Source organism: Eumetopias jubatus, unplaced genomic scaffold (genome assembly GCF_037043125.1).
Source record: "Eumetopias jubatus isolate StellerSeaLion01/CBP00866 unplaced genomic scaffold, mEumJub1_p1.0 scaffold_4, whole genome shotgun sequence".
In the NCBI taxonomy this organism is placed as follows: Eukaryota; Metazoa; Chordata; class Mammalia; order Carnivora; family Otariidae; genus Eumetopias; species Eumetopias jubatus.
This window is the reverse complement of record NW_028274810.1, coordinates 3387408-3399698: the sequence shown is the minus strand read 5'-3', so window position 1 is coordinate 3399698 and position 12291 is coordinate 3387408. Positions and strand designations below refer to the sequence as shown.

The 12291-nt window shown below is 37.4% G+C and overlaps 1 protein-coding gene across 4 annotated transcripts in view; it reads left to right on the top strand.

Annotated features, from left to right (window-relative positions):
• Positions 1-12291, top strand: part of VPS45 (vacuolar protein sorting 45 homolog) — a 66132-nt gene that overhangs the window by 1232 nt on the left and 52609 nt on the right. For 2 of the 4 annotated variants that reach the window (XM_028088289.2, XM_028088292.2), the window contains exons 3-7: positions 2513-2573; positions 7159-7238; positions 8548-8616; positions 8738-8875; positions 9319-9429. In XM_028088289.2, coding sequence (XP_027944090.1) covers positions 2513-2573; positions 7159-7238; positions 8548-8616; positions 8738-8875; positions 9319-9429 — 459 coding nt within the window. The remainder of the gene's footprint in view (positions 1-2512; positions 2574-7158; positions 7239-8547; positions 8617-8737; positions 8876-9318; positions 9430-12291) is intronic. The other 2 variants (XM_028088291.2, XM_028088290.2) reach the window with 2 other exon arrangements.

Sequence of the window (12291 nt, the reverse complement as noted above, 5' to 3'; positions counted from 1 at the left end):
TCACACTGAACACCATTGCTGCTTAATCTTATATACTTATGCATGTACACCAATATCTTGAGTCTGTATCATTTTATTCATATTTATGCACAAGAACATATAATGGCTCAATTTTACTTCCATGATTAAATCAATCTTTAGTAGCCCAGTCCTTAAATCCCTCCTTTAACTGGTTTAGTCTGCCCTTATGTATCCAGCCTCCTATGTCCAATCTCTCCTTCTCCACTATTGCCAACTGTGCCTTTTTATCATCCCTCTACATGCTCATTCCTCTTCTCTATTCATTCTCTTCCCCTAATTAAAGGTTCTTTAGCCTTCTGTCCATTTTCATCCATCATTTTCTAAATCTAGCTTGAGTCCTCCTATAAAACTCCTATACTATTTCAGCCTTATTTTGTATATTCTCTTTATATTCATGATCTTCAACTCCAATGCACTCTTTTATCATGCTTGTATATTATGTATTTTCTAAAATACAAATCTGATCATGTCACCTCCACTTGAAATCCTTCAATGACTTCTCATTGTTTTTATGCTAAAGGCAAAACTCCTTAATTGTGGTTCTGTGTGGTCTAGTTCCTGTCATTCCTATGGCCTTCTTTCTTTTTTTTTTAAATAATTTTTTATTATGTTAATCACCATACATTACATCATTAGTTTTTGATGTAGTGTTCCATGATTCATTGTTTGTTCTATGGCCTTATTTCAGACCATTCCCCCTTTTGCTCTTAGCCACATTAATCTTTCAGTTCACTTTGTTCCATCATACCACAGGACCTTTGCACAGGCACTTCCCTCTGCTTGGAACTTCTTTACTTCCTCCTGCAAATCTTCCCTGGTTTTGCTGTCCAAGTCAAACCCCCCTCTTATAAGCACTTACAGCACCACCTTCTTCTACCTTTTGCTTGTTGTAGTTGAAGTTTTATATGGTTTGATTAATATCTGTCTCAACTACCAGCAGTAAGCTCCATGAAAGTAGAGATGGTATCTGTTTTTTCACACTATTATGTCTCCAGTGCCTGCTACGTGGTGGACCTCAATAAATAGTTCCTGAATTAATGAATACATTAATACTGTGTTATAGTCATTTCCAGTTTTTCACATTTGTAGCTCACGAAAGTTTGGTGCTGAGAGGGATCTTGGAGATCATCTAGTCCATCATTTCCTAATAATTTTCATTAGAGAAATTAGAGAACTTCTTTATATATATATATATATATGTATATATGTATATAATGTGTTCTTAAAAATGATTTTTCTTGGGGCTCCTGGGTGGCTCAGCCATTCAGCGTCTGCCTTCGGCTCAGGTCATGATCCCAGGGTCCTGGGATTGAACCCTGCATCGGGCTCCCTGCTCAGCGGGAAGCCTCCTTCTCCCTCTCACACTCCCCTTGCTTGTGTTCCCTCTCTTGCTGTCTCTCTCGCTGTCAAATAAATAAATAAATAAATCTTTAAAAAAATGGTTTTTCTTTAAGATTATGTTGTAAAGTTAATTTTAATATATTTTTTAATCTAAATGACAATTTTAAAAACTTTTTTCCCATTTAACAAGTAATATGCATTGCTTATATTATTTTTAGTTCTTTAAGGAAATGTATGTTTTTTTAAATGTTCAAAACTGTATTTCATATCATGTTTACACTTGGGACCAAATTCATATTGAAATTTAACTATGTGTTAATAGTATCAAAAATAGATAAAACCTGCATTATGATCTTATGTAATTGAAATTCTTATGTTTTGACCATATAAAAATCAACCTTTTTTACTTCTAAATTTCATATTTCATTTTTATTTTTTTAAGATTTATTTATTTGAGAGAGAAAGTGTGAGTGGGGGGAGGGGCAAAGGGAGAGGGAGAAAGAGAATCCCAAGCACACTCCCCACTGAGTGTGGAGCCTGACCCTGGACTTGATCCCATGACCCATGAGATCGTGACCTGAGCCAGATGCTTAACTGAGTGAGCCACCCAGGCGCCCCCATATTTTGTTTTTAAATAATGTAATTATATGAAAGGTCTTAGCCTGCTGTTTGCAAATACTTTACAAGCATTACCGTTGTGCAGTCTTAGGTACCAGTAAGTTAAAAGCCAAAGTGAATACAATTAAGTGTATTTTTTCTTGAATGTTGGTTTTTAAAGAACTAGATACATTTTGATATTCTATCTAAGAATTTTGATTAGATGAATAATTTATAGATAAGCAGCTTGAGGCAAATTTGCAGAATTATTATCAGTTTTATGTTGTACTTCAACATTTGTATTTTTAATATTTTTAAAATCTTAATTTGGCCAAGGTAATGCAGCTCATTAATATTATAGATGATTCCTGATCATTATATTTAACGTATCTCTTTTTCACCTCCAGCCCTCATCCCTACAACATACACTTAAATCTAGACCTCAGCACTCAGTGGACTCTCAGTAAATACTTAGATAAATCAATTAACGGTATTTATTATTTTTTCACTTAAACAATTCTCACGTATTATTTGTTTGTTGTTTCCTTTCTAGGAGAATGTGGATTATCTGATTCAGGAGCTCCGGAGACCAAAATACAGTATATATTTTATTTGTAAGTATATTATTTCACTTATTCCATCATGTAACTGTATCCTAGCTAGTTTGTTCTTTTTTTTTTTTTTTGAAGATTTTATTTATTTATTTGACAGAGAGAGACACAGCAAGAGAGGGAGCACAAGCAGGAGAAGTGGAAGAGGGAGAAGCAGGCTTCCCGTGGAGCAGGGAGCCTGATGCGGGGCTTGATCCCAGGACCCTGGGACCATGACCTGAACCGAAGGCAGACACTTAACAACTGAGCCACCCAGGTGCCCCTAGCTAGTTTGTTCTCTTGGACACTTCATATCGTCAATAAGTTAACTGAATCAGTCACTATACGGGTCTGATTTTTTTATGTCCTTTCAAAGTATTAAAAGTCTTATGATCAGGGGCGCCTGGGTGGCTCAGTCGTTAAGCGTCTGCCTTCAGCTTGGTCCCAGGGTCCTGGGATTGAGCCCCGCATCAGGCTCCCTGCTCTGTGGGAAGCCTGCTTCTGCTTCTGCCTCTCCCACTCCCCCTGTTTGTGTTCCCTCTCTCGCTGTGTCTCTCTCTGTCAAATAAATAAATAAATAAATCTTAAAAAAAAAAGTCTTATGACCAAGCAGTGTTCTATTTTAGAGAGCTAAGTGGGGTTTTCTATATCATTGATGGATTAGGTAAAAATTACTTTTTAAGTTTTACTTTGCCTGTCAAGATTCTTTATAAGTCAAAAATATACAAGTAGCCAAATTTCACATCCCACCTGTGCAAAACAAAAGGTGTATACTTATTCCTATTTTATACTTTTATGAACTGAAGCATGGAAGCTGATTTCTTTACTTGGAGGAGGATATGCTTGAGTTTGTGGGAAAAGCAGAGATTTACTTTACATACCAGAGGAAAACATTCCATTTCTCTTTGCTACTTTATGTAATGCTTGAAAGTACAAGTCATCCAGTAGGTATCTCTTATGTACATAACTTTTTTGGGGGGTGGGGGAGGGCAGAGTTCTGGAAATAAACTAGGTTTGTGGTTACTATACATTTTATATGACCTTTTTTTTTAAAGATTTTATTTATTTATTAGAGAGAGAGAGAGAGAAACAGCATGAGAGGGGAGAAGGTCAGAGGGAGAAGCAGCCTCCCCGGTTTTTGATGTAATACATTCTGCTTTGGAAGTTACATCCATTCTCCTCTAGATGTCATTATTGATCTTTATGGGATTAGTAAGTCTAGTTTATTTGGTGCCATTTCCAAAACCAAGGACAAACCTTAACTCTCAGTATGTAGGGCATTTGTGAAATTTTAAAGCTTACTTTGAAGGCTTTGGAGTTTTAGGGTTTAGATTATACTCCAAGATATGCATACTTTTCTACACTATATGCTACAATTAAATAATGGTACCAAAAATTAACATTTGTGATAAGGTATTTTATAAAGAACTTTCTCATATATTATTTCATTTAGCCCTTACAACAACCTTAAGAGGTAAAAATTGGCAATTTTATTTATTTTGTTTGGGTTTTTTTCCTTTTGGCTATAGTCACAGGCTTTCTTTTATAATTTAACTTTTTATTTTGAGACAATTGTAGATTCACATATACTTGTAAGAAATAATACAGAGATGGGGCGCCTGGGTGGCTCAGATGGTTGGGTGTCTGCCTTCAGCTCAGGTCATCATCCCAGGGTCCTGGGATCGAGCCCCGCATCGGGCTCCCTGCTCAGTGGGGAACCTGCTTCTCCCTCTCCCTCTGCCTGCTTCTTCCCCTGCTTGGACATTCTCTCTTTCTGTAAATAAAATCTTTAAAAAAAAAAAGAAAGAATACAGAGATCCCATTTATTCTTAAACCCATTTCCCCCAGTGTAGCATCTCACATAACTAATACCACATCCAGTATATTGACACTGATACAGTTAGGATACAAAACATTTTCATCTCCATAAGGATCTCACATATTGCCCTTTTATACCAGATCCACTTCCCTCCCACCCAACCCCCTTATTAACCTCTGGCAACCACTAATCTGTCCTCTATTTCTATAATTTTGTCATTTCAAGAATGTTACATAAACGGAATTATACAGTATATAACCCATTGGGATTGGCTTTTTTCACTCAGCATTCTTTAGAGATTCATCCAGGTTGTGGCATGTATCAGTAGTTCATTCCTTTTTATTACTGAGTAGCATTCCATGTTATGGATATACCACAATTTGTTTAACTACCCATTGGAAGATATCTGAGTTATTTTCAGTTTTGGCCACTACAAATAAAGCTGTTATAAACATTTGTGTGTAAGTTTTCGTGTGAACATGAGCCTTTATTTCTCTGTAGTAAATAATGTCCAGGAGAGCAATTGCTGGGTCATATGGTAGTTCCATGTTTAGTGTTTCAAGAAACTGCTAAATGTTTTCTAGAGTGACCATACCATTTTACTTTCCACTAGCATTGTACAGGTGATCCAGTTTCTTTGTATCCTTATGAGAATTTGGTGTTGCCCTTATTTTTTGTTTTAGCCATTCTGATAAGTGTGTAGTCATTACAGTATTTTTAGTCTGATCACAAGTTAGGTACTTAGGAAAGTGTAGAAACTTTTACTTAGTGACATACATATGTGTGTGTGTAGGAATATATGAGAGATTCCCTGTGCTGTCGAATTTAAGTAGACATATAATGGAATCACTTCTTATGCTGAGTCTCTCATTTAAAAATTGAGTAGGTCATGAGATGAAAGACTCCTTTTTCCTCTAAAGAGAGTTCTTTGAGGCAGCAGTTGAGATTAGTAACCAATAATCTAATGTCTATTCTTCTGGTTCTAAAGGTTGTTTGATTTGCACTGTGATTCTATGAAGTAGAAGAAAAAAATGATATATATTAAAGTAGCACTAAAGCCTAGGAAAAACAGACTCTTGGAACTCGGGTAAAGCAATCAATTTCACAATTTTATTTGATTAAAATAAACTAAATGAGTTTGTATGTAGTGATTTTATCCATTACAAATTTTCAGCACAATTTATATCAACACTAAACACTCCTTCTGCTCATCTCATTTTTTTATAATTTTATTTTTGTATTTTTATGTCTACTAAATATATTGTCTAATAGGCTCCAAAAACCTCTGTTATGGAAGTTTTCAAATATATACAAATAGTATCATAAATCCCAGTGTACCCATCACCCAGTTGCAAAGGTTGCTTTGCCATGGCCTATCTTGTTTTAGCTATACTGCCACCCACTCCCCCACCAGTGTTATTTTGAAGGAGATCTAAGGCGTCATATGAGTTCAACCCTAAATATTTAAGTGTGCATCTCTAAAAGATAAGGACACATTTTATAAAATAACTATTATTATAAAAAATAAAATACCATTATTATACATATCCAAATAATGAAAAATAATTCCTATTTTCAAATACTCAGTGTTCAAATTTCAAATTCTGTTATGGCTTTGTTTTGTTTTTTTTCTCACTGTTTTTGTATTTGAATAATGATCATAATAAGATCCACACAAGCTGCTGATTGATATGTTGTTTAAGTTCCTTTAATCTTCTGTAGGTGTTTTCTCTCTCTCTCTCTCTCAATCTCTCTCTCTCTCCAGTGCAATTTATTTATTGAAGAACTATATCGTTTTGTTAAAATTTCTCAGTCTGCATCTTGATGATTGCATCCCGATAGGGTAGTTTAACATATTCTTTGTAGTTTAAAATTTCCTGGGGCTCCTTGGTGGTGCAATCAGTTAAGCATTGACTCTTGGTTTTACTTGCTTTTTCTTTATATTTTTACCACCGAAACATGGGCCCTAAAAAAAAACATTTAGGGGTTTTTGGTTGTTGGTTTTTTAAGATTTTATTTATTTATTTGAGAGAGAGCGAATGCACAAGCAGGGGGAGCAGCAGGGAGAGGGAGAAGCACGCTCCCCGCTGAGCAGGGAGCCCAATACGGGCCTCCATCCCAGGCCCCTGGGATCATGACCTGAGCCAAAGGCAGACACTTAACTGACTCAGCCACCCAGGTGACCCACTAAAAATTTGTTCTTAAAAATTATTTTTCTTGGGGCGCCTGGGTGGCTCAGCCGTTAAGCATCTGACTTCGGCTCAGGTCATGATCTCAGGATCATGGGATCAAGTCCCCCCACCCCCGTCAGGCTCTGTGCTCAGTGTGGAGTCTGCTTGAGATTCTCTCAGCCTCTCCCTGTGCCCCAGCGCACATTAGTGGTTGATAAAAATGATGATGTTTTAATTCTATCATGATCATTCCTTCTTTGTTTTTTAGCTGGAATATTTCCATAAAGAGAAATTTCTTCTCATCTACTATTTGGTTATCTGTGGTACAGTTTGTATATAGAAGAATAAAAACTCACTTCTTTCCCTTTACTTGCTATTTTCAGCATAATGACTTGGTTCCCTGGCATCCTCCAATGCCTACATGGTGAACTTTTTTTTAAGTATTATTATGAATTTATGGATTTAAATATATTTGTACTAATTTCAGTTTGTAGGTGTTTGACTTCGACATATACCGCAGTGTATACAAAACTTCGCTTAGTCATTAGGCTCTTTTATGTCTAATTGCAGCAAAAGTGATCTCCTTTGAGTCAGCCACAACTCATAATGTCTGTTTCAGATTTCAGTAATGTGATCAGCAAGAGTGATGTGAAGTCGTTAGCTGAAGCTGATGAACAGGAAGTTGTGGCTGAGGTTCAGGTAAACATATTGGTCCTCTAACACATCTCCTATATTGGCCCGTTTTAAAGATTTGAGTCTAACAATAAGAAAGGTACTGTCTCAAAAGAAGGGAGGCTATTGATCAGACATTATAAATGTGCATTCCACCAAACTATCTATACTCATACTTAAAAAGTTTGTAAGAGGTATCAAATTGGGTGGGAACAGAATTAAAGGAGTCAGTGGGAATAAGGAGATTGGACTGGTACTGGATCCTACTGAATGGGTAGGGAGGGTTTCACAGGGTTGGGAACAGAGTCAGATATATTCTATGCTAGTTTTATGAACCACATTATAAGAATGTTCATCTACAGGGCTATGTGTGACTGGAAAAGAATAGGAAGTAAAGGATGTGAATGAGGTTTGTTAAAGTTCTGTTTGTGATTATCTTGCTCTGGGAGGTAAAAAGTAGACTTTTGTCGTTAGGTTAAAACTTGATAACTCCTGAATATTCTGCATGCTATATAATACATCACATCAGAACATGTCATGTTACCTTTTACTTCTTAAACGCTTAAGTGTTCTTGAATACATTTATCACAAATGTCTGAATACATTTATCACCTAAGTGAAGAATGGGGCAGCAAATTAACAAGTTTTGGATTTTCAGAAGGGTATGCTAGGTGATAAATGAATAATAATAAAAAAAATGACCTATTTTATTTTATTTATTTATTTTTAAAGATTTTATTCATTTATTTGACAGAGAGAGATAGCGAGAGCAGGAACACAAGCAGGGGGAGTGGGAGAGGGAGAAGCAGGCTCCCCGCAGAGCAGGGAGCCCGATGTGGGACTCGATCCCAGGACCCTGGGATCATGACCTAAGCCGAAGGCAGATGCCCAACAACTGAGCCACCCAGGTGCCCAAAAAATGACCTATTTTAAATTATATTCTCCCTCACGAGAATACACTGGACAAAAAAAAAAAAAAAAATACACTGGACAGCAAAGTTCTTTTTCATCTGTGTGTAACATTGTATATCCTATAGCAGTGTCTTATTTTTACTAATGGATAAGTGTACACAGAGGTCTCCAGAAATGTAATATACATACTTCTACATCTTTTTGTTTTTTAAACAATCTGTTATTATTATTGCTGCTTTATAATTTATTCCTCCACATTGACTATTGCTACTCAATTAATTGATCAATTTTTGTATCTCTTTTACACCCGCATTTCCTCAAATTTGATTATATCACATAGTATTATATCACATATGAAAATATTACTATATGATACAGTTGGAATTTATGAAATGACTGACTTATCTTGGTGCTTTGATTGCAGGAATTTTATGGTGATTATATTGCTGTGAATCCACATTTGTTTTCCCTCAATATTTTGGGTTGCTGCCAGGTATGGAAGGAAAGGATAAAAAAATAAGTTTATTTATCAGGTGGGAGTTAATTCAGCAAGTAATGGGACTTGTAAGAAAAAATTCACATATTTTCTCTGAATATACATTTTTAACAAAAAGGGTCGAAATTGGGGTCCAGCCCAGCTATCCAGAACAACTCAAGGACTGACAGCTCTCCTTTTATCTCTGAAGAAATGTCCCATGATTCGCTACCAGCTTTCATCAGAAGCAGCAAAAAGACTTGCAGAATGTGTTAAGGTATGGCTTTCCCTCTCCCCAGTTCCAAAGCATCAAGACCATCCATTTCCTTACATATTTCAGAAACTATAGCAATATTTTTTCTATAACCAAGGAGGTGATGTGTTAGGTTTACTGGCAAAGAGGTAGATCTTTGTAATAAAAAATCAAAAGCAACAAATTAGGGCTAAAATTTTTAGGCTTAACTCAAGAAACATTTGCAAGCTAAATAAGTTAAATACTTATTTTGATCCAATTAAGCCATTTGTAAAATAGAGTTTTAAATCCTAACCTCTTAAACAGGATGCTACCAAACTTTGTCAAGCCTTTAATCCTTTTCAGAAGGCTTATGAAGGTGCAAAGAATTGTTGTTAAATGTGTTTTTTATGTATTAATTTTCTGTTTATGTCACCTCTGTCTGCAACTAATTGGTTGACCAAACCATCTTTCTCTCATATCCACAGCAGGTAATAACTAAAGAATATGAACTGTTTGAATTCCGGCGGACTGAGGTGCCTCCATTGCTGCTTATTTTAGATCGTTGCGATGATGCCATCACCCCGTTACTAAACCAGGTGCAGAACCCTTTACTAGCATAATAGAAGCATGATTTCAAGTGGTATTCATCAAAATGCAGATGTGGAAATGAACAGTGTGGTCCATGTATTTGCCTCCTTATTTTCAGCTTGTTTTTTTTGTTTTTGTTTTTGTTTTTTTGCCTTGTAGTTCCTGGTGTTTTTGGTATCTCTATTCTTCCAGCCAGTCTTCCTTTGGCTCTTTCTTCTGCCTCATCTTTCCTGTTCCCTTCTGCCACCACCTTCACCCGATCAAGGCAACTTATAGGTTCTGTAGCTTCTCCTTTTCTAGTATCTATTTGCAATTTTCCATTCTTACTGCCATTACCTTTGTGTAGACCCTAATCTCTTAAAGGAATACTGAAATAGTCATCTGCCAATTCCTCACTTTAATTTTTTATTTCATTTTTATATAAGAGATCAAATCTACACTTTTATGGGGTGCCTGGGTGGCTCAGTTGTTAAGCGTCTGCCTTCGGCTCAGGTCATGATCCCAGGGTCCTGGGATCGAGCCCTGCATCGGTCTCCCTGCTCTGCGGGAAGCCTGCTTCTCCGCTCCCACTCCCTCTGCTTGTGTTCCCTCTCTCTCTGTCAAAAAATAAATTAGAAAAAAAAAATCTACACTTTTATTTATTTACTTTTCAATAAGTTTAAATCCTTGAGGGTACATGGCTTCTGTGTTCAGAGGCCTTAGCAGGAAGGTTTCTTCAGAATTTGCATGAGTCATGCCACTATTTCTATGAGTATGAGTTACCTTCTCCAGATTACTCTGGTTTTGTTCATTTTGCCACCAGGAGTCACCGTGTTATTCCTTGCTTTGTACACATGAGCACATCTCTTGCCTAGATAGAACTTAGTTTCATCTTGAGCATGAACACCTTCAATTTTAAGAAGAGCTGTGTGCTCCCTCTGGTTCTGGAGATCCTGCTTTTAGCCAGCAAAACATGGCCTTGAACCACAGCCTTCCAGGCATATTTATCATTTTAGGAGTCCTGTTCCCAGCAGGCCTCCACAGCCTCCAAGATGGCTGAAACACAAAGGCCTTGATTCCCCTCTTTTAATTTCTTTCTACTCTGATGTATCTCATAGACACAATGTTGTTAAATCACTTTTCCTAAAGCACAGTTCTGATCTTACTACTCCTGACTTAAAAATCTTTATTGGGGGGCGCCTGGGTGGCTCAGTCATTGGGCATCTGCCTTAGGCTCAGGTCATGATCCCAGGGTCCTGGGATCAAGCCCCACATCGGACTCCCTGCTTGGCGGGAGGCCTCCTTCTCCCTCTCCCACTCCCCCTGCTTGTGTTCCCTCTCTTGCTGTGTCTCTCTCGGTCAAATAAATAAATAAAATCTTTTAAAAAAAAAATCTTCCTTGGTTCCCATTTGCCTACTGGCTTAGATACAGACTACTGAACTTGGCATCCAAGAGCCTTCACAACATGAGCCCAACCTTAACCTACAGCTCACTACTGTGCAGATATGCCATGTGGTTTCCGGCCATCATTTTATTCCTCTTGTGACCTCTGTCTAAACGCTGGAATGTTTCGAATAACTTCTCTCCCTGTCTTCACTTATCAACATTCTCCTTTAAAACCACTCTAGGGCGCCTGGGTGGCTCAGTTGTTAAGCGTCTGCCTTCGGCTCAGGTCATGGTCTCAGGGTCCTGGGATCGAGTCCCACATCAGGCTCCCTGCTCCGCGGGAGGCCTGCTTCTCCCTCTCCCACTCCCCCTGCTTGTGTTCCTGCTCTCACTGTCAAATAAATAAATAAAATCTTAAAAAGAAAAAAACACTCTATAAACATCTTGAAGCCTCTCATTCTTCTAGTCAGACATGTTCTTTTTTCCATTAAATTACTGCAGAACTTTGTATCTCTCTTATGTCTTGTGCTTCATTTGCCATGTTGTACCTTTGATTGTTTTCACACAGTCCTTCAAGGCAGACTCTCTTACCTGTATTTTTCTGCAAGTATAAGAACGGTACCTTATAGGGGTGCCTGGGTGGCTCAGTTGTTAAGTGTCTGCCTTCGGCTCAGGTCATGATCCCAAGGTCCTGGGATTGAGCCCCTGCATCGGGCTCCCTGCTCCGTGGGAAGCCTGCTTCTCCCTCTCCCACTCCCCCTGCTTGTGTTCCCTCTCCCGCTGTGTCTCTCTCTGTCAATACAGTCTTTAAAAAAAAAAGAACAGTACTTTACACAAAGTAGAGGCTTTATTAATAGTGACTTTGAATTTGTAGGGGAAGACATAGTTTATATTTCAGTTTCTTCCCAGCTTATAATCATGTTAATGCTAGGAGAAATCTGTGGAGTGCAGCTTCTCTATAATAGGATAGCCTTATATTCCTAAAATACAAAGTAATATCTATTCACTAAAGAAGTTTTGATAATATAAAAAAGTAGAAAGAAAAATGATTGCCTGTAATTCTGTTACCCAGAGAAAAACAACCATTCATTCAACTAATTTCATTAAAGACCTATTATGTGCCTGCCAGGTATTGTGTTAAGTATTGGTGGGTGGCTCAGTCGGTTCAGCGTCCGACTCGTGATCTCAGCTCAGGTCTTGATCTCAGGGTCATGAGTTCAAGCCCTGTCTTGGGCTACACGTTGGGTATGCAGCCTACTTAAAAAAAAAAAAGTATTAGAGGTAAAAGGCTAAAAGATGCAGTCTCTGCTCTCAAAGAGTTCATGATCCAATGGGGAGAGAAGTAAACTGATCATTTTAATTACAGAGTAAGTACTAATGGTAGAAGCATGCACAGGATGCTGTCTATGGAAGCATAAATATTTTGTTATACTTATTTTACATGTCCCCACGAAACTTGCTTTTTTTTTTTTTAAGATTTTATTTATTTATTTGAGAAAGAGAG